Source organism: Leptopilina boulardi, unplaced genomic scaffold, assembly GCF_019393585.1.
Source record: "Leptopilina boulardi isolate dan_hultmark-lab unplaced genomic scaffold, ZJU_Lbou_2.1 LbouV2_119, whole genome shotgun sequence".
Lineage (NCBI taxonomy): Eukaryota > Metazoa > Arthropoda > Insecta > Hymenoptera > Figitidae > Leptopilina > Leptopilina boulardi.
In genome coordinates this window covers 808860-828771 of record NW_026137662.1, presented here as the reverse complement: position 1 = coordinate 828771, position 19912 = coordinate 808860, and the positions used below count along the sequence as shown (strand labels likewise).

The window sequence follows — 19912 nt, the reverse complement described above, 5'->3', positions numbered from 1 at the left end:
TATCGAACTAAGAAAATTGGATAAATCTTAACCAACCCGCATTCTATGAACAATAAAATAGAGTTAATTAACTTAAAAAATGAAATTTGCAGTGTTACTTTAGGTACATGTTTTAATTCTTTTAGGTATAACTTGTTTGGCAAATAACGAAACAATCCCAAATTTTGGTGAATTGTAATTTAGTTATCGCAAAATGTATTGAAGGCTGAAAAAATATGTGCTCTTAATTTAAAAGAAATGGCAGTTGTTTAAATTAGCGTTACTCATTATTTTATAATAATGAAATCTCTATAAATTGTGTATTATATTTTTTACGGCAATTATTCAATCGGGATTTTTCAAATTGGTGCATATTGCGTTTGAGCAGACGAACAAATGTATTTATAAAATAATGTGCCATTAAAAATAAAGAAAATATTCCAATAATTGTTATCCTGTGTATGGCCGTGAACTACTCTTAACTTAGCCTTTTTTTGTAGCACATCTACAGGATGAAATATAATGAGTTGAAAACGTGTGTGATCGTTAAAAAACGGTATTATAATTCTTTTATGCAAACGCCAAATTCTATTTCCACTTTATAATATTTAAAAATTAAAAATATAACATTTTTTATTAGAAATTCTAGCGGTTAATCATAAACGTATTAATAAATATGAAAAATGGAATAACCTTTCATTTGTTTTATTTGAAAACTTGTGTCAAAATCAGTGTCAATAATGTCAGTTTAGCGGTTCAAATAATTTAACGTACAGTAATAAAAAAATAACAAAATTAAATTATAATTTATTAAATTATTTAAAATAAATCATTATAATTTTCCATGTTTTATTGTTTAAAATATTTCGTGCAAATACAATTATATATATGAGGCATTCTTTTTCAACGCGGACACCCCCCTCTCGCCCAAATTCTTTTCATTTTAAATTCATGTTTAATGGCTTAAATTTTAGTTAAAGGAATATACTTTTGAAATCTGAGTGGCATATTTCCAAATACAAAGGGCTAAAAAGGCCTCAAACATTACTTTTTGGATTGTTCAAAATGAATTAGAGTAACTTTTTATTGGTAAATTTAAAGAATAACCTTTATATTGGATCCTATATTTTGTTTTTGGATATATGCCACTCAGATTTCAAAAGTATATTCTTTAAATAAAATTTAAGCCATTAAACATGAATTTAAAATGAAAAGAATTTGGGCGAGAGGGGTGTCCGCGTTGACAAAGAATGCCTCATATATATATATATATACAAAAATAAAAACAAAAGAAGAAACACAACTCATTTTTTATTATGATTATCTGGAAAAAATTATATTTTCGTTTTTGGCTTGTAACTCCTACGGCATTCAAATAAAATGAATCACGAAATAAGAAAATTTTAAATAAAATAGTCCATGAATAAAAAGTGTGCTTACGATTTGAAAATTTTTATCTTTATAAGCCAAAATCAAACGGTTCTGTGGATTTGCCCATATATTACACAATTAACCATTAATTTAAAATTTGTAACTCTTTAGAACATTGTTTTAAGGGGTTAAACTGTTATTTATTTTTAAATTTTATTTATTTTATTAAATGTCAGATTCACAGAAACAGACGTAGGGGATTTTTTTTTATCGATTTTTGCAAAAATGGTGAACTTTTTTGAACTTAAAAAATAGACACTAAGTTGTTTATAACTCTAGATAACTGTTTATAACTCTATTCTGTAGATAATGTTATTAAGAAGCTATATATATATATATCATAATGTCCGCTTCACGGGGGAATTCCACGGTGATGTTCCTGTGACCCTGTGACATTCGAGTAACATTCGTATGATACTGAGGAAATATTCCCGTGACATTCATGTGATATTAAGGGGATATCCGTGTGATATTGTGGAAATATTCCTGTGATATTAATGGTGTAATTTATAAAATTTTAAAAAACAAATTTTTTTTATTTAAATATTCAAAGCAAACAAATTTTAGAATTTTATAAATTACCCCATAAATATCACAGAAATATTCCCATAATTCCACAGGGATATTCTCTCAATATCACTGTAATGTCACAGGAATATTCCCGCTTGATATCACCGTGACATTTAAGCAATATTCCGTGCTACTTCGGTATATTAAAAGGTTAAAAACAATTTTTATTGCTCTCAATTTTCTTTTCACATAAACTGTTACAGTCAATTCTTATATTTATAAGGCATCTATTATAGAATAGAAATCTAATTCTATAAACTAATATAATTCTACTTTTTCTAATTTATCTTTTTCTGTAACGAATATTATATTACAAAATACGTAAAACTATAGCATTTATACTATTTTATTTGCATTTATTTATAGGCCCACCATCTCCCATTAATAACAGGGAAATTGTGAATGCTTTATTCATAAACAACAATGACGTTATCGTTATAGAAGATGAATCCGATATGGAAGAACATCAGGGTAAAAATATAAAATACAAATACATTGATTGTTGTGATTTCACTGTAAAGATTCTCTGCATGTTTTCTCGCATAATATTTGATAGACGGTGCTAAATACGTTACGTTAATATGCCCTTCTTTCAAATACATTTCTTCTTTCTTTAAAAAAAAAATTGAATTTGATTTTCCTAAAAATAGTTCCTTAAAATTTTTGAAAATTTTCCGCGCAATTTGTCAGAAAATTGTTGTTGAAACTTCATAAATCATTACTCAACAAGTTTTCGTTGCAAACTTGCTCTCTAAATTTGAATTAGTGAAAAGTAAGCTACTAAATCACATTAGTAAGAATTTTTACTAATTTTTAGTAAAATATTACTATTTGATTCAAAAGTTACTAAAAATTAGTGAAAATTCTTACTATTTTAAATTAGTAGCTCACTTTTCATTAATTCAGATTTAGAAAGTTATTTAATGTTTAAATATTATTTAATAGAATTCGTAAAACACAGAATTTTCATTTATCAAAAATTACAAATATATATTTATAATTTCAGATAAATGAAAATTCGGCATTTTAAAAATTATATAATTTACGAATTCGTACAAATAAAAATTCGAACAAATTAAAATTTTTCTTTGTCTTTTTTTATAGGCTTAATTGTTGAAATGTTTAATATTGATAATCAAATTGTCAACAACCATCTTGGAGAACAAATATTACAAGCTGAGGAAGATCAACGGATTGAAAATCCAGCACAACCTGCAGAACAACATGAACAGCAACAAGAACAGCAGCTGGTCACATTGCAGGGTAAAATATATAATATAATTTCATATTTATTAAGGGACGCATGATTATGTTCTAAAAATCATTAGTCAGAATTTTCATTTTATCGAATTTCATTTGCCATAATTAGTTTTGAGCCGAATTTTTATTTTTTCGAATTAGTATTTTGCAGAATTTTCATCAAACCGATTATCTGTATTACAGAATTTTTATATAACCAAAAAATCACTTCATAAAATTTTTATTTGTCAGAATTTTTATTTCCTCGAATTTTCATTAAACATAATAGGCATTTTAAAGAATTTTTATTGGGTAGAATTTCATTGCATAAAATTTTCTTTCAGATGAATTTTCATTTGTTCGAATTATTATTTGATATAATTTCCATATAACCGATTTTTCATACTACAAAATTTTTACTTAACCGAAAAATCATTTAATAGAATTTTTAATTGATAGGATTTTCATTTGTCCGTATTTGCAAATGTCAGAACAAACAATCGACAGAAAGATTTAGGCGCGATTTTTAAAATCAACGAATCACAATTTTATGGATAATTTTGGATTGGTTGATTTTAAAAATCGCGCCTAAATCTTTCTGTCGATTGTTTGTTCTGACATTTGCAAATACGGACAAATGAAAATCCTATCAATTAGAAATTCTATTAAATGATTTTTCGGTTAAGTAAAAATTTTGTAGTATGAAAAATCGGTTATATGGAAATTATATCAAATAATAATTCGAACAAATGAAAATTCATCTGAAAGAAAATTCTATGCAATGAAATTCTACCCAATAAAAATTCTTTAAAATGCCTATTATGTTTAATGAAAATTCGAGGAAATAAAAATTCTGACAAATAAAAATTTTATGAAGTGATTTTTTGGTTATATAAAAATTCTGTAATACAGATAATCGGTTTGATGAAAATTCTGCAAAATACTAATTCGAAAAAATAAAAATTCGGCTCAAAACTAATTATGACATATTACTCGATCAATGTTTTAGAAAATGTAAAATACAAGTACATTTTAATTTAATAAATTTATAATTATGATTAAACTATTCATTTTCAAGGGCTTTGTTTATCTAAAAAATTTTCATTTTCTTCTACCCAAACCGTCGATCCATGACTCGCATAAATTTGCACAAAAAGACTAAAAAATTTTCAGATATACGAAAACCTTGAAAATAAACAGTTTAAACAAATTTATAATAACAGTTTGAAAGAAATTTAACAAAATAGTTTGAACTATTTATTTTCAAGTGAAAAATTTAATTACATTTATGTTTTCTCAAAATTCATTTTCTTGAATTTTTCTGAAAAATTTCCAATATGCCTAAAATTGTCATTTTCTTCAATTTTTTAAAATTACTGAAATTTCACCAAAATTTTAATTTTTACCTACATAGACATATTTCAAGAAAAATTCTTGCCTTTTTTATGTTACAGGAATACCAATAAGATGCTGTACTTGTTTGACTGAAACACCAATATATTGTATTTTAGCTTGCGGGCATATACCTTTCTGCGAAGCATGCTGGCTGACGTACAATTATAACAGCAATGACTTCGTTGTCAACAACGACGAAATGTTGAGGAGCTGTCCAGTATGCCGAGAAACGTATAATGTAAATGATGTTAGAAAGGTGTTTTTCACATAAACATTATACACTAAAAATATATTCATTTATTAATTATTATTATTAACTATAATAATCTCAGTACTCATTCATTCATTCCCTACAAAAAAACATTTAGCAAAACTAATTTTTTTTGTAATTTTAAAGATTATAAAAAATTATCGAAGTTTGACTTTATCAAAAATATTTATATCAATATAAATGACAAAACAGTAAATATTGTAATCATAATTGACAGAGCATAATCAATTTTTCTCGGCATTTCAATTGGCGGCGGTTATGTTGGCAATACTAGAATTGATTTATCAACATTTACACCGCCAATTGTCACTGTTGGTTTCAATGTATGTTTTTCTTATCATAATCACTTTTTCGGTGGATTTTTTTCTTGGGGTTTTCATTGTTGTTACCGTTAAAAATCGAACTAATAGTTTTACATGTTTATTAAATTTAAAAATTAACTTAGCTAAATTGTTTTGCTGTATTAGCTAATTATAAGCTGCCTCAGCTAAAAAATTACTATTTATATAACATCAAACTAATTTTTCCCTGTGTATAAATAAATGATAATGTGAAAATTAGAAATATACTTATTATTAATTTATTATTCCACGACGGAGGAAATACACGCGCGCTTTAGCGCGCTATATTTTAGCTAGTTATTTAATAAAGATAAAGAATATTGTAATTAAAAATTTTTGTTAAATCAAATATTGTTTGTTTCATTTTTTATTACCAAATGAAATTAAATTACGAAAGGGTAGCTTATAGAATGGCTGTAGTTTGGAAATAACGAAGAGACCGGAATTTGCATCAATGGAGTAAAATGTGGTAATCTCGCCCTACTCTATTCTAATATACCAGAGAACCTCTGATCTTTTACCTGTTTATTCTGCTTAATCACTGTAGCCTTTCGTTGCATCTGAAATATTTTATATTTTCAAAAATTGTAGTTTTTACGAGTGAAATTATAAGTGCCGAGGACAATTATTTTATTTTACAAGATTTGAATACAATATAAACTTGTAAAACAAGATATTAATTATTAAAAAAAAAATAATAATATGAAAAACAGTTTAAGTTTACTTAAATTTTTTTTATGTTTACCAAAAAATATATATGGTTGATAAAAAAATTTTGTCCATAATTTCAGCTGAATAGTTTATTTAAATTTATGAATATAATTTCATAAAAAAAACATTTTTTTATTTAAATATTGTGTGTTTGTTTTTAAATGTCAAATATATTTCATAAAAAATAAGGAGAAATTATTAAAAGAGAATAATTTTAAAAAAGAAAGGCAATTTGTCAATGGAATACAATTCTAAATATATTTATTTCAGTTTTAGTACATTAAACTGGTAAAGTAGAGACATCTATGAGAAACATATAAAACAATAATTTGTATATATTATTAAATCAATAAAAATATCATTTTCTTGTTAATATTGAGAGATTTTATATTACCAAAAAAACAGAAAACAATTAAATTTACAATATTTAATAACTAAATGTTATAAAAAACATTTATTAATAAATATAATTAAATATTATATTAATTTAAAATTTCCCGCACAATCTTAATCTACCTTACCTACTAACAACATAGAGAGTAAACCCTAGTGAAAAAAAAAGTTCGATGTAATGGATATTCAATGCAAAAAAGTGTCTATGCTTTTTCATATCTATGTATTAAAAATTCTATGCTTTGACAATTCGATGCATTGACGAGTAGATGTATTGGAAAGTTGATGTTATGACAGGTTAATGTTTTAAAAAATCGATGTACTCGGAAGTCGAGGTATTGGAAATTTGATGTTTTTGCAGGTTAGTGCATTAGAAAATCGATGATTTGAAAATTCGTTCTTTTGACGAGGTAATGTATTAAAAAGTCAGTGCTTTGGCGAGTCAAAGTTTTAGAAAATCAGTGTTTTTCTAAATTGATGTATTGCAAATGTAATGTTTTAGCAAATCTATATTTTGACAAATGGATGATTTGGTTAGTCGATAATTTGGAGAATCGCTGTATTAAAAATTCAATGTTTTAATAAATTAATGTTTTAAAAAATTTGTGTATTAAAAAATAGGTGCTATGATTATTCGACGTTTTAAAAAATCGGTGTATTGGAAAGTCGATGTTTTGATTTATTGATGTTTTGAAAAATTAGTGTAATGAAAAATCGACGTTTTTGCGAGTCGAAGTTTTAGAAAATCATTGTTTTACTAAATTGACGTATTGAAAATGTAATGTTTTAGCAAATCTATATTTTGACAAATGGATGATTTGGTTAGTCGATAATTTGGAGAATCGGTGCTTTGAAAAATCAATGTAAACAAAAGTCGATGCTTTTGCGAGTCGACGTTTTATAATATCAGTGTTTTTGTAAATCGATGCATTAAAAAATTCATTTTTTGACAAATCCACGTTATAACAAGTCGATGCTTTGGTAATTCAAAGCTATGAAAATTCCATGTTTTGGAAATTCAATGAATTAACAATTCGATGTTTTAATAAGGATATGTGATGGTAAATGTATGCATTGAAGAATCGACGTTGTTAAAAATCGATCATTTTGAAATTCGACCAGTTGGAAATTCGATGTTTTGAGGAGTCGATAATTTTACAAGTCGATGTTTTGGTCAGTCGACGTTTTGAAGAATCCATGTATTCGAGAGTCAATGTAATAAATATCGATGCTTTGACAATTTAATGTAATGGATTTTGGGTGCAAATCATGCGTCCCTATCTGTTAAACAGAATAATTTTAATCAAACATAATAAATTAAAAATCAAATTTGCTTAAGAAAAATATTAAATAAATATAATACATTTATATTTTTCTAAGAAAAATCGTAATTATAAGAGATAAAATTCAAACTTCCCGGGGAAACATCATCCAATCAGAAAAGGGTAAGATTTTTTACGATTGACGCATGCGCATTTAATAAATGGCGTCTAACCTTATTCTTGCGCAATCTCATTAGACCAATGTGGAGAATAATTTTAATGCTTGTTGAATACTTTTTTATATTAATTTTTTTTTGCAATTAAACTTTAATGATTATATGAATCAGAGATGAATAGAACGTGAGTGAGACACTAGCAGACGACAAAAACACGTTTACAATTATCAAACACGTTTTTTCAATTAGTGCTATTGTTTAACAGGAAGTTTGTGACAATTAACGATTTTTTAAACAATCTCACCTATATAAATATCAAAATTAACAAGGTTTGTTTTATTAACAATTAATTATTATGAAAATGATTACTTTTAGTTATACATTTGTATTGTTGTTTAAATAACACAAATTTTTTTAAATATATCAAAAATATAATAAATTTTTATATTCTATATATTAATCTAAACAAGAAAGTTCTTATTGAATCAGAAAAAAATAAACTTTTTTTATACTTTTAAACGTTTGATTAAATAATTTATCACTGTGACGTAAATATACAAGTTGAAAATATTTTCCACTTTCGATTATACAAACGCAATACCTATAATTTTTCAATTACGTTGTAGTTCAGTTTAATTTTGATTTTCCTCCAAAGAATATCATTTAAACAAATTTTCCTATCGATAAATTTTTTAAGAATTAAATAAACCTCGTAGGGTAATAAAAATTTTTAAAAAATTTATTAATTTGTTGATAAAATATTTTGTTTCAATTTTCATTAATTATTTTAATTTTCAAAAGTCAGGACTGTGATGGAAAGAAATTTTAAAGATTGGAAACCTTTCATTCACGGAGGTTTGGCTTCCATAATTGCTGAATTGGGTAAGAAAATAATAATAAAAAAAAGAATTTAATGAAATTATTGAATAATTTTTCATTTCAGGTACGTTTCCTTTAGATACAACAAAAACTCGTTTACAAATACAGGGACAAAAACTCGATAAAAAATATGCATATTTAAAGTATTCTGGAATGACCGATGCTCTCGTTCAGATTTCAAGACAAGAAGGAGTTGGAGCATTATACGCTGGGTATGATTAGAGCAAAAAAAAAAACATTAAAATCTCATTAAGATAAAAATAATTAATAAGATAAGATAAAATCGACTTTTTCTTTTGACACTATCAATGTTTAACATTCGATTATTTTATTTTGTTTCAAGAATAAGCTCGGCAATTTTAAGGCAAGCAACGTACGGAACAATTAAATTTGGAACATATTATTCCTTACAAGAATTTGCAGTGGCACAATGGGGCGATAATGATTTATTTTTAATTAATATTATTTGCGCTGCATTGGCTGGTGGAATATCGAGTGCAATAGCAAATCCAACTGATTTAGTTAAAGTTCGAATGCAAACTGGTCTTAGAACAAGTTCTACACTATTTGGATGTTTTCAAGATGTTTATCACAATGAAGGCATTCGCGGACTATGGAGGGTAAAAAATATAAATAATAAATATTATTAATTATTGTGAGAAAAAAAATGTTTAGAAAAATTAATATAAATTTATCAATTACAGGGTGTGGGCCCAACAGCGCAAAGAGCTGCAATTATCGCTGCTGTGGAGCTCCCAATTTACGATTTTACCAAAAATAAACTCATTGATATCATAGGAAATAATGTGACCAATCACTTCGTGTAAGTTTTGGTTTTTTTTTAAAAAGATAAAAACTTTCTCATTTTTATATTTTCTAATAAATCTCTTTTTTTGATAAGCACAGGTGAAAACGATTTGAGCTTTAAAAAGTAAAAAAAAAATCTTTTTTAAAGTAAAAAAAAACACAGGGGTCAGCTTATAGTACAAAGTAAGCAATAAAAATTGTTGAAAACAAAATAACAAATTAATTTAATCACGGAATTATAAATAAATCGAGACTTTCCTGTTCGAATTTATCGTAACCCTTATCCAGGTCTAGAAATATTTTTTTGTAATTTTTCATGAATTTTTTTTTTAACTTTTCAAATGCAATTTTGAATATTTCTTTTTTCTCTTTTTTTTTTAGAAAAAAAGAAATTAGGATATTTCATTCTTAATTCAATTTGGAGAAAAAACTCGAATCATGAGTTCATTTTTATTTTTAATGTTTTACTTTTGAGATAATTTCATTTTCAGGTATTCGCAGTTGTGATGACGACAGAGACTTGATATATAAGAAGCTGTCCTGCGTCAGAGAATTCCATCGAAATGAATAAATCACTTCATCTACTTCAATAAATTAATCTTGGTTAGCACTCACAATTTTTTTTTATAAAATTGTACTCTTACTCTAATTTTTGCATATTGTAAAAGTATTTAAACTAATTTTTTTTTTCAATCAACACTTGGATAAGGGTTTGACAATCGGAAAATTTTAATGAGAAAAAAAAGTTCTTATAAATTATAAATAAAAATTAAAATAATTTATTTATTTAATCATCCGTTGTTAAAAACGACTAATTTTCAATGTGTTTTTAAAACTATAATTTTCAGTCATCTTATAACAACAGGTTAATATAAAATAAAGGAAAGGGAAATTTAAAAAAGAAAACCGCTTTACAGAACAAGTTGGGTAAATTAATTTTGGAGAAAATTGTTTAAAAAAATGGTATTTTGTAATAAATGAGAAAAGTTTTCCTTTTTTGGCGAGAAAAATTAATATCGTCCCAAGAGATAGTGTTTAAAAAAATTTTGTTTTGAATAAATATAATTGTTTAAGAAAATTTTCTATTTACAGGTCAAGTTTTGCAGCGAGTATGGCAAGTGCCGTCGCTTCAACACCAATTGACGTCATTCGTGTAAGTATTTAGAATACAATTAAAAATTATAGTTTAAAAATCAAATAACATTTGAATTATATTTTTTTTCAGACTCGACTGATGCATCAAAGAAGAGTTAGAACAATTTCCGGAAAATTACCTGCACACATTTATAATGGCAGTATAGATTGTTTATTACAAGTAAGTTATAAAATATTTATTATTTTTATTTTTTCTAATAAGAAAAATATTTTCAAAAAAATATTTTTAATATTAAAAATTTTTTTTTTATATAAATAATTAAATTTATTTCTGTTTCTGATCAAAAGAATTTTTTTCCTAGACAATAAAAAATGAAGGATTTTTCGCTCTCTACAAAGGATTTATACCGACATGGTTTCGAATGGGACCATGGAATATAATTTTCTTCATAACATTTGAGCAACTCAAGAATCTATAATGATAAGTAGGAAAAATTTTTAAACTCCTTTGTCGATTCGAGGGAGATAATGCAGATAGAACACAAATGAAAATCAGGAGTTTACAAGAGATACGATAAAATTTAAAAAGAAAAACTAAAGAACCACAAGAAAAAAAAACCTAGTTTAAATACTAAGAAAACAGAAAACTAATGAAGAAAATCAAAACAAAAACTTTGACTCCCGAATCTCGAGTACCCCACTTTTCCAAAAACAAAGAAGAAAGTTGAGAAAAGTTCAAAATAGAAAAGAAATAGTATTATAGAAAAAAAAGGAAAATACTTATTAAAATATATTTTTAATACTAACTCGAGAGACACATAAATGAATTTCTTTAACAATTTGCTTGTTATAAATATCTTTTTAAATTTAATTTCAATTAAATTTAAAAAAAAAATTCGCTTTGTTTTTTATCATGTACTTAAATTTTATTAGCGTATTTCTTCCATCAATTTTTTTCGCACCAGAAAGTCAATTAGAGTATTACATTTATAATATAAAAAAAGAACTTTAATAAATAAAAAAAATTAACAATTAATCCAACTCTACCTCTACAAATTATGTGATGAAATTAAGCATTTTACGAGATATATCTTTTTTCTTTTGATCAACGTTTAAAATTTTTTTTCATCTTAGTTAAGTTGAAATTGTATTTTCAATTCCTAGGTTCTAGGATTTAAGATAAATACTAAAAAAAAACTAGCGAAAAAAATTATTCTTGCTAGTCAAGTTCTTCCACCAAAGCTTTAAGATTGTATTACTAATTTTTAAAGACAATATTTTTCAATTTCATCTAATATCATAATTGATAAACGCTTTATTAATAATCATGTTATTTATTGCAGTCATTCGAAATTTCTTAGTTTCATAAAAACAAAATGTTATACAGCCATAATCAATACTAAAACAGTCTTCGTTTCTATGTACATTTAAAAAAAAAAATTTTTTCAAAAAATATGCATGTATATTAATAAAAATAGTTTAAAATTAAATTTTAATCCGTTTCATAATCGAATTTGTAAACAAAAATTTCAAGGAATTAATTCCTAAAATTAAATTGTTTTAATCACATTTTAAATAAAATTTTAATTTCATTTTATTTGTCTTATTATCTATTTGTAAAATAAAAATTTATTTACTTGTTTTATTGAAAGTTGTTGTCTTCAATCGATATTCCAAACAATTATTTTTCTGTCTTTACCGCCAGTTATCACTTTTTTATTGTCTATTGTCACGACTATTGATGTAACAGGACCTGAAATCAAAAAAACAAATTTTGTTTTAGGAAAATTTCTTAGTACATGATTCAAAAGATTTTTAGTATAATTATAATTAAACTTTTATAGCGATTCATAATCTTTTTGGAGCGAAAAAGGAAAAGAAGAAAAAAAATCAAATGTAGGTAGAAAATTTCGCTTTATACATATTTAGCAAGTGTGTTTGCGTGTGTGTATGTAAAAACTGTAAATTTGCAACATATGAAATGTAAATAAATTTTGTTTTTTTTTGAATTACCATTGTGGCAATTAAATTTTGAAATCCAATTAAATTTCGGATCCCAAATACTAACATCTCCCCAATCATCGCCAATTAATAAAAGCGAATTCAGCCAAGTTAAGGACAATGCCTCAACTTCTAAAATTTTACTATAAATTTGTGTACTTGTTCGAAAATCCAATACACTAAGCACTTTATCCACACCACAAGAAATGATATTATTTGATTCGGGTTCAAATGTTAATGCATTCACTTTACCCGAATGTCCTAAAAAAATATATCAAATTTTGTAATAAATTTCATAAATTATATTATTTTTATTTTATTATTATTCAAATTCATTAAATTACCTTTAACATTAAATTGCAAATTATAAGTTTCCATATCCCATAAAAATATTTCCCCATCCTCTGTTCCAGAGACTAATAAAGTTTCATCACTGAAAATATAGTTTTAATATATAGAATGAAATTAATATTTTTAATGAAAAACTGAAGGGAAAATATATTTGTTACCTAGATAAATTAACACAAGTTACTTTACAATCGTGATCGAGTTGAGCAACAAAACACTCAGCAACTTTTATTTTCGTACCAGAAGTGTAACTTCGCCAAATTTTTACCGTACAGTCCCATGAACCGGAAATAATAACATTATATTTCGAACTATAAGCTAGACAAGAAATTGCATCCTCATGTCCTAATAATGTATCTATCACTTTACCAAATTCGACATCATAAAATACTCTGAAAATCATCAATATTATTATTATCATTATATTATATTAATATTTTCTTTTTCAATTTTTAACTCACAAATTATTGTCCCATGAACCAATAACAATAACATTACATTGAGAAGAAATTTGATATGATATGCATGCTGATAAAGGTAGCAAAGAAACAGTAACACTTCTAGTTAATTTTTGCGAATTTATAGAATAAAATTTCAAATTTCCATCGCATCCCACTGAAACAATATCATTTGAATTCGTGCCTTCTTTTAAAACAATAACACAATTAACTCCTTCCTTATGTGATTGAAAATTCATAGATTCTTTTAATAAAATTTCATTATTCTCCTTTTCTGTGAAAAAAAAATGAACCTCAATTAGTTAATAAATTTAAATATTTTGTATCTTACATTAAAGACTAGATCTTCTTACCGTTCGATGTGCATTTAGGAAGAGTTAAAATAGTTTCAGACCGAATAAAATCATGTGAAATTTGTCGTTTTGGATGTGGCAATGTAAAAACTTGTTTAGGAACCTGTCCAAATTCCATAATTTGCACTTCAATTCCATGCCGATCGTTTGCGTCGCGAATCGTATCTAAATCCACAGCTCCTTCGTAACATAAATGAAAGAACACTGGAAAAAAAGAAGAAAATTGTAATTAAAATTACAAATATTTATATTATTTAATTAATTATTAATTATATTAATTATGGTAAATTTTACTCGTAAAGATGTAATATAATTACCATTATTAGCCTTTTCCGCTTCTTCTCCCCTTTGCTTGTAACCAAAAATCAAATCAATCCAATTATGTAAATTTTCCGAAACCCAATTACTCTCCAATGCGCTGCGTAATTTATGTACAAAATCTGAAGGACCTAAAAAAATAATTTAAATTAATTAAATTATTTATTTAATTAAATAATAATAATTAATAACTAACTAATAACTAAATGTCAAACCTTCAGCCCAAGGTGGGAGAACAACGTCTCCAACTTTCGTTCCATCGTGTCGATATCCAAAATCAATACCATATCCATTTATTAAAAAATCGCCTTTGTTTGATATATCATAAAATGACGGAATTACTTCTTTGAAATCTGACATATTTACCATAACATTTCTCCAAACGTCAGACACACTGTGAAAAAAAATCATTTCTGTTAGAATTCATTATATAATTAAAATTATTAAAATAATTAAAAAAAAAACAATATTACCAATTGAACATTCTATCTGCATGATCGAATCTTCCATTTTGAAGACACAACATATATTGAGGATATTTTCTCACGAGATAAAATAACACAAATCCAGGCGCACTATAATGCGATCCATAGAGAAATTTCGGTTCCGACATTTCATCATATCTTTCCTGAATAAAAATTCTTTTTTTATTTATTCAATAATGTTTCATTAAATTATTTTCAATTAATTATTTTACCTTCAACCTTTCCAATCGTTGGGGTTCTAAAGCTCCAATTGGTTTACTCAAATCTCGATAGATATTAGGATCATTTAAATCTAAAGTATCGGAAGTATAATCATTGATTATCCAAGGCATCACAGGATATTGCGTTAAGTCATGAAATGTGCGATCCGCCAAACTAAAATAAAAATTTTCAACTTCATTTAAAAATAACTTAAAAAATAAATACATTTAATGATTTCAAAAATTATTTAAATTATTCAGCAAACAATTTTTTTTATTTTAATTATTACCTATTAATATAAAGTAGATAATCATAATTAGATATAATTCCATTTTGCCATTGCATTGTCATCTGATTTTGCGGAATTGTCTCCAAATTAACTTGAGATTGTTTTAGTAAATTAGAATATAAATTATCTCTATCCTCTTGATTACTTAGCGATAAAAATAAATATTCCGGCTTCCCTTCTGCCACTTTTGTCCATTTAATTTCGAGTCCCTAAAAAAGCAATATATTAATCAAATTATGTAACAATTAAAATTCAATAAATATACATTAAAAAATATTTTATTGTAAATTCAAAGTCCTACCACTTGACGTAGGAGAAATCTCCTTTTTATCACATTCTTAATGTCCTTGAGTTGAATTTTTAAAACTGGATGCTAAAAAAAATTAAAAAACAAATTAGTTCTTTTTGAAAATCCTGAATTAATTATAAAATTCTTACCTGATCCATATTATTATAAGGCTGAAAATATATTCGACTATTTGTGAGTAAAACCCTTCCTGGATTGATCACGAGTGGCAAAACTTTATTAGCTTGCACTTCAATAACAACTTCTTCATAAAGATCTTCAAGCCATGAAGTGTCGAAAGAAACACGAGATTGTCTTGAATGAACTATTGCCATTATCTTACAATCAAAAACAAATTTCAATATTAAAAGATAGGCAACAATTATTAAATTAAAATAATTAGAATTATTCATAAAAAAAATTAATATAATAGTACAACAACCATTGAATTTTGTTCAGCTGTTGGGAGACTAGCGGCTCTCAATAATTGCAATATTTGTGCAAGACAATCCTCAACATTGGCATAATTGAAATTAAATTGAAAGCAAGTTTTTTCATGAATAAATTTATAAGGTGCCAATACATTTCCTTCCAACATTTTAACAAAAGATTTACACTCAATTGACAAACTGTTAGATCTACAACAAGAAAAGAGAAAAATAAAAATCATACAACATAAACAATTTAAAAAGCTATTTTTTTTATTCAACTCACCCTGATATTGTACTACTAGAATTAGAAATCTCAGCAGATGTTGTTTCTTTTAATTGAATTTTAATCAACGGTTGAGTAATATCTTTATTTACAAATACTAAAGATTTTGAACAAACTTTCAATCTTCCTTCAATCCATTCATTATTTTTTATTGAATCCAAAGAATCGTGAAATCTCATTTGGGCACTATAATCTTCAAAAAATATTTCTCCTGGTTCTAGGAGAAGCATTGTAAATCTACAAATAAAATATAAAATAAAAGTTAAAATATTCACATTTTCACAAAATACATATAATTATTTCACATACCTTTCTTTTTCCATTGTTTGTATTTTTTAGAAGCACAAAATATTGTAAAAGAGTGTAAATTAAAGCAAAAAATCCTTCGTAATTTATCTACAACGTCAAAAGTGACATAAAAATAAAAAAATTATTCAAATAAAAAAATTTGACATTTTAGGTTAGGTCCAAGTGTCATCACTTTTTTTCATTTTCCTCATTTGCTTAATCTTTTTGTTGTTGAACAAAATCTTCTTCACACACTTTTTTTACACTAATATATACACAAATATCATAAACACATATCTATTTTTCTGTAAATGATTTTTGAAAATAAATGACGTTTAAAACACTACGAGAAGGAACTGTCAAAAAAAAAATATTTGACCTTGAATATTTACACAGTAAATATACGTTCATTTTATAGATTACGCGTTAAAAATAAAAATAATAATTATACCTTAAATAAAAAAATAACATCAAAAGTCTCTGTTTTGAAAAATTATATGACAAAAACATGAGTAATAAACCGGAAAAATAAAATTAAAATTGTGCTGCCCTCTACAACATTGTGCAAAGTGACAGTATTCTAATGGACTGTGATTCACAATGTTTATTTATCAACATTAATCTACTATTATCTGAAAATAGAGTGATGAATCATTAAAGATAGTTTAATAGTAATGTCTACAATAGATAACATTAATTTTATCTCAACGTTAATCCCTATTCGATTAAAGAACATCTACGACTTCATCCAAGGTAAGAACAACATACTTTTCTCTTTTTATACTTATACATTTTATTTTCCTTTAATTCAATAAATTTTTAGCTATTAATATTTATTTACCAAATTTCTAGTTCAATTTGTCAAATCAAGTTATATATTTTTAATTAAAAAGAAATAAATTAACCTATAAGTTTATAAAAATTTAAAATCTTTAAAACGTTGTCAATAAGGTAGAATAATTTATGACCGACAAGAGATAAATTTATCGACCGTCGGTATACAATTTGTAAAATTTCTGTTTTATCAATTTAATTATAAAGAATATTTTTCAATCAAATACTAATTAATCAATAAAATATTTTTTTAGTTATTCAAAATTATTTATAATTAATGTAAATTTTCAATATTATTAGAAAATCGAAACATTTTTTTTTTAAAACTTTAATTTTTATTTGAATACGGTTTGATAGAAGAATCTTTCAACTGACCGTGTGGCCTAATGGATAAGGCGTCGGACTTCGGATCCGAAGATTGCAGGTTCGAGTCCTGTCACGGTCGAAAATTATTTTTTTAACATTTTTATAAATTTAGTTTTAATTGTTTTTGATTCACAACATTAAAAAATCATTTTTTTAAACTTAAAAAGTTCTTTTATGAGTTTTAAGCATTATAATGAGGATAACAATGATGACGATAATAAGAGTAATTATAATGATAATTAATTAATTAGAAAAAATAATTTAAAATTGAGAATTAAATAAGTAGAGTTTAATTGAATTTGAATTAAAGTTTTCTTTTTAATATCAGAGAATACGCTGAAAGGTATGTCCTGATTAACATAACAATGAAGAGATTTAACCCGCGAACTTGTCAAGAGCTATTTTCTTATATCACAACTTCAACAGAATTTGCACTATTTACAGTTTAGCATTTCTAATTAATTCCTAAGTAGATAATTTATTATATCAAATTATTCAAGTTTTAGCTGCTGTAACAAATGTCAATCAAAACAAAAAATTTTTTTTTCCCAATATAATTAATAATTAAATCCTTTTACTTTAAATATGTAATTTAATTATAATTAAGTAACTTTAATATAAAAACGAAAATATTAAAATTACTAAATACTAATTAACATATTTTTAATAAAAATAGTATACACAGAAAAAAAATATATTTGAATTAAATAAATTTTTTTCTCAGTACAATTAACATTTAATTAATAATTAATAATTAATTAACAAATAAAATTAATAATAATAATATAATATAACAAGTAAGATATGTTATATATGAAAATTTATGTTTTATTTTTTAATTAAAAAAAAATTTTAAAGAAACCGAATTTTTGGGATAATAAAAAAATAATGAATATACTCCGTAAAAGAGAATTTTTTATGGAAACCAATAACGACAGGAAAGTAATATATATATATAAAATATCGAAGTTCCCCTTAACAGACAATCAGACGCCAAGGGTTAAATAATGCAGGGAACAAACCCAGTAAAGGGACTCAAGTCATCATTTACCCCCTAAGTTCTCATTATAATGTGTACACGCAAAGAAATATGGATCCAGTTTTACTAAAACTAATCATTGTCATTTATATATAACAATTTTATTATTTTTTCAATTTTTATTAAGAAAAAAGAGCAATTAATTTAAAAATTAAGATTAATGTTAATTAGAGGTATTTAAAATACAGAGATCAAAGAATGATTCGTGTACGAAAAAAAAACATTGTTGAGCATAAATATTATATAAAATAGAAAATTTTAATACTAAAAATTGAAACTAAAAATTGTTAATAAAAAAATTTTTAAAAAAATTCCTTCGAGCCGGATTTGAACCAGCGACCTATGGATTACCATTATTTAAATACCAACTACAGTCCACCGCTCTACCAACTGAGCTATCGAAGGCTTGTTGAAACTTGCTAAGAAACAATATTTGAATCTCTCAACAAAGTGTTACGCCCCCAAAATATTTAATGTCTACATTCTGAGTATGTAATCAATATAATTGACCTAATATAATTAATTTATATTTTAGGGAATAATCTAATTAAATTAATAATATAACATAATATTACCTAGTCTTAGTAGTAATCTCTCGCAATTAATTTTACAATAAACAAAAACGATATGTTTTAAAAGAAAAATGATTAAAAATAATTGAAGATTTAATTTAAAATATGATTATATGTAATGTGAATAATTTTATATAATATAAAATATAATAATTTTATAATATATATGCAGGTATATAAAATTTTTAACATTTCTACACATAAAATTATTTATATTACATAATAATCATATTTTAAATTAATTATTGCTGATGTTCAATTATTTTTAACAATTTTTCTTTTAAAATAACGTTTTTGTTTATTGTAAGATTAATTGCGAGAGAGATTACCACTAAGACTACATAATATCTACTTGTGGTTGGAACTGCAATGCTAGAGTAGGTACTACACTATATATAAATTATACTATTGAGATGGTTGTGAACTCCACAATCATGTCATCAAACAACTATATATAATATTATATATAGAGTTAATGAGGAATTTCATTTCCGCAACAGAAACAACGTTTAATAAATTATTATTTTCAATATAAAATAAAATTTATATAAAACAACATACCCAAAGAAAAAATATATTTGTCTCAGAAGCTAAAAAAATATTTATTTGTTATTAATTAATAGTAATTACTATAAATAATAAAATGATAATTGAAATAATTTATTAATTAAGATAATCATTGTTAATTACGAAAATTTTAATTTAATAAAATCTACAATTTAAAAATTCATATTTTAAAAATGTGTAATTTATTTTTAATATTTTTTTCAATTTTATGACTTAGTTTTCATAAAACTAATACTTATCTAAC

At 24.8% G+C, this 19912-nt stretch overlaps 3 protein-coding genes and 2 non-coding genes across 11 annotated transcripts; 3 read left to right on the top strand and 2 right to left on the bottom strand.

The window, feature by feature from the left end:
• The first annotated feature begins 2030 nt into the window (after positions 1 to 2030).
• LOC127283808 (uncharacterized) lies at positions 2031 to 4940 on the top strand. Its single transcript, XM_051308906.1, has 4 exons — positions 2031 to 2130; positions 2347 to 2451; positions 3085 to 3243; positions 4674 to 4940. The coding sequence occupies exons 2-4, from the start codon at positions 2436 to 2438 to the stop codon at positions 4883 to 4885; spliced, it is 387 nt and encodes a 128-aa protein (XP_051164863.1). The 5' UTR covers positions 2031 to 2130; positions 2347 to 2435; the 3' UTR covers positions 4886 to 4940.
• Positions 4941 to 6439: 1499 nt separating this feature from the next.
• LOC127283303 (protein FAN-like) lies at positions 6440 to 16879 on the bottom strand. 4 transcript variants are annotated; one of them, XM_051308092.1, is made up of 17 exons: positions 16312 to 16879; positions 16003 to 16239; positions 15731 to 15926; positions 15441 to 15626; positions 15304 to 15375; positions 15003 to 15211; positions 14725 to 14887; positions 14501 to 14655; positions 14243 to 14421; positions 14027 to 14158; positions 13710 to 13913; positions 13360 to 13630; positions 13060 to 13290; positions 12895 to 12983; positions 12563 to 12811; positions 12187 to 12302; positions 6440 to 7611 (listed from the first exon to the last, which is right to left on the bottom strand). In XM_051308092.1, exons 1-16 carry the CDS (start codon positions 16323 to 16325, stop codon positions 12211 to 12213), a joined length of 2679 nt encoding a protein of 892 aa, XP_051164049.1. In that variant the 5' UTR covers positions 16326 to 16879; the 3' UTR covers positions 6440 to 7611; positions 12187 to 12210. The 4 variants fall into 4 exon arrangements, with proteins under 4 accessions (XP_051164049.1, XP_051164057.1, XP_051164042.1 ...); XM_051308100.1 differs by lacking the exon at positions 6440 to 7611 and adding an exon at positions 11445 to 12093; XM_051308085.1 differs by lacking the exon at positions 6440 to 7611 and having other exon boundaries at positions 12119 to 12302; positions 16312 to 16595; positions 16742 to 16879.
• Positions 7825 to 12057, top strand: LOC127283323 (mitochondrial uncoupling protein Bmcp). 4 transcript variants are annotated; one of them, XM_051308135.1, is made up of 9 exons: positions 7825 to 7952; positions 8034 to 8097; positions 8574 to 8650; positions 8712 to 8859; positions 8991 to 9267; positions 9352 to 9470; positions 10547 to 10607; positions 10680 to 10769; positions 10912 to 12057. In XM_051308135.1, the coding sequence occupies exons 3-9, from the start codon at positions 8581 to 8583 to the stop codon at positions 11026 to 11028; spliced, it is 882 nt and encodes a 293-aa protein (XP_051164092.1). In that variant the 5' UTR covers positions 7825 to 7952; positions 8034 to 8097; positions 8574 to 8580; the 3' UTR covers positions 11029 to 12057. The 4 variants fall into 4 exon arrangements, with proteins under 4 accessions (XP_051164092.1, XP_051164084.1, XP_051164076.1 ...); XM_051308127.1 differs by having other exon boundaries at positions 8570 to 8650; XM_051308119.1 differs by having other exon boundaries at positions 7825 to 8097.
• Positions 16880 to 17496: 617 nt separating the features above from the next.
• Positions 17497 to 17569, top strand: Trnar-ucg (transfer RNA arginine (anticodon UCG)). Its single transcript has one exon. It is a non-coding gene; the product is annotated as a tRNA-Arg (tRNA).
• A 1272-nt stretch (positions 17570 to 18841) lies between these two features.
• On the bottom strand, positions 18842 to 18934 carry Trnay-gua (transfer RNA tyrosine (anticodon GUA)). Its single transcript has 2 exons — positions 18898 to 18934; positions 18842 to 18877 (listed from the first exon to the last, which is right to left on the bottom strand). It is a non-coding gene; the product is annotated as a tRNA-Tyr (tRNA).
• Positions 18935 to 19912: the final 978 nt, after the last annotated feature.

What these genes read in the sequence shown, in the direction of transcription:
- LOC127283808 (XM_051308906.1), top strand. An exon ending in GCAGCTGGTCACATTGCAGG is followed by an intron (nt 3,244 to 4,673) that starts GTAAAATATATA and finishes TTTATGTTACAG; the next exon opens with GAATACCAATAAGATGCTGT.
- LOC127283323 (XM_051308135.1), top strand. Translation starts at nt 8,581, where the DNA reads ATGGAAAGAAATTTTAAAGATTGGAAACCTTTCATTCACGGAGGTTTG. An exon ending in GTTGGAGCATTATACGCTGG is followed by an intron (nt 8,860 to 8,990) that starts GTATGATTAGAG and finishes TTTTGTTTCAAG; the next exon opens with AATAAGCTCGGCAATTTTAA. An exon ending in AATGTGACCAATCACTTCGT is followed by an intron (nt 9,471 to 10,546) that starts GTAAGTTTTGGT and finishes TTCTATTTACAG; the next exon opens with GTCAAGTTTTGCAGCGAGTA.
- LOC127283303 (XM_051308092.1), bottom strand. An exon ending in GATTTCTCCTACGTCAAGTG is followed by an intron (nt 15,212 to 15,303) that starts GTAGGACTTTGA and finishes TTGCTTTTTTAG; the next exon opens with GGACTCGAAATTAAATGGAC. An exon ending in AAAATTTAATTGCCACAATG is followed by an intron (nt 12,303 to 12,562) that starts GTAATTCAAAAA and finishes TTTTGATTTCAG; the next exon opens with GTCCTGTTACATCAATAGTC.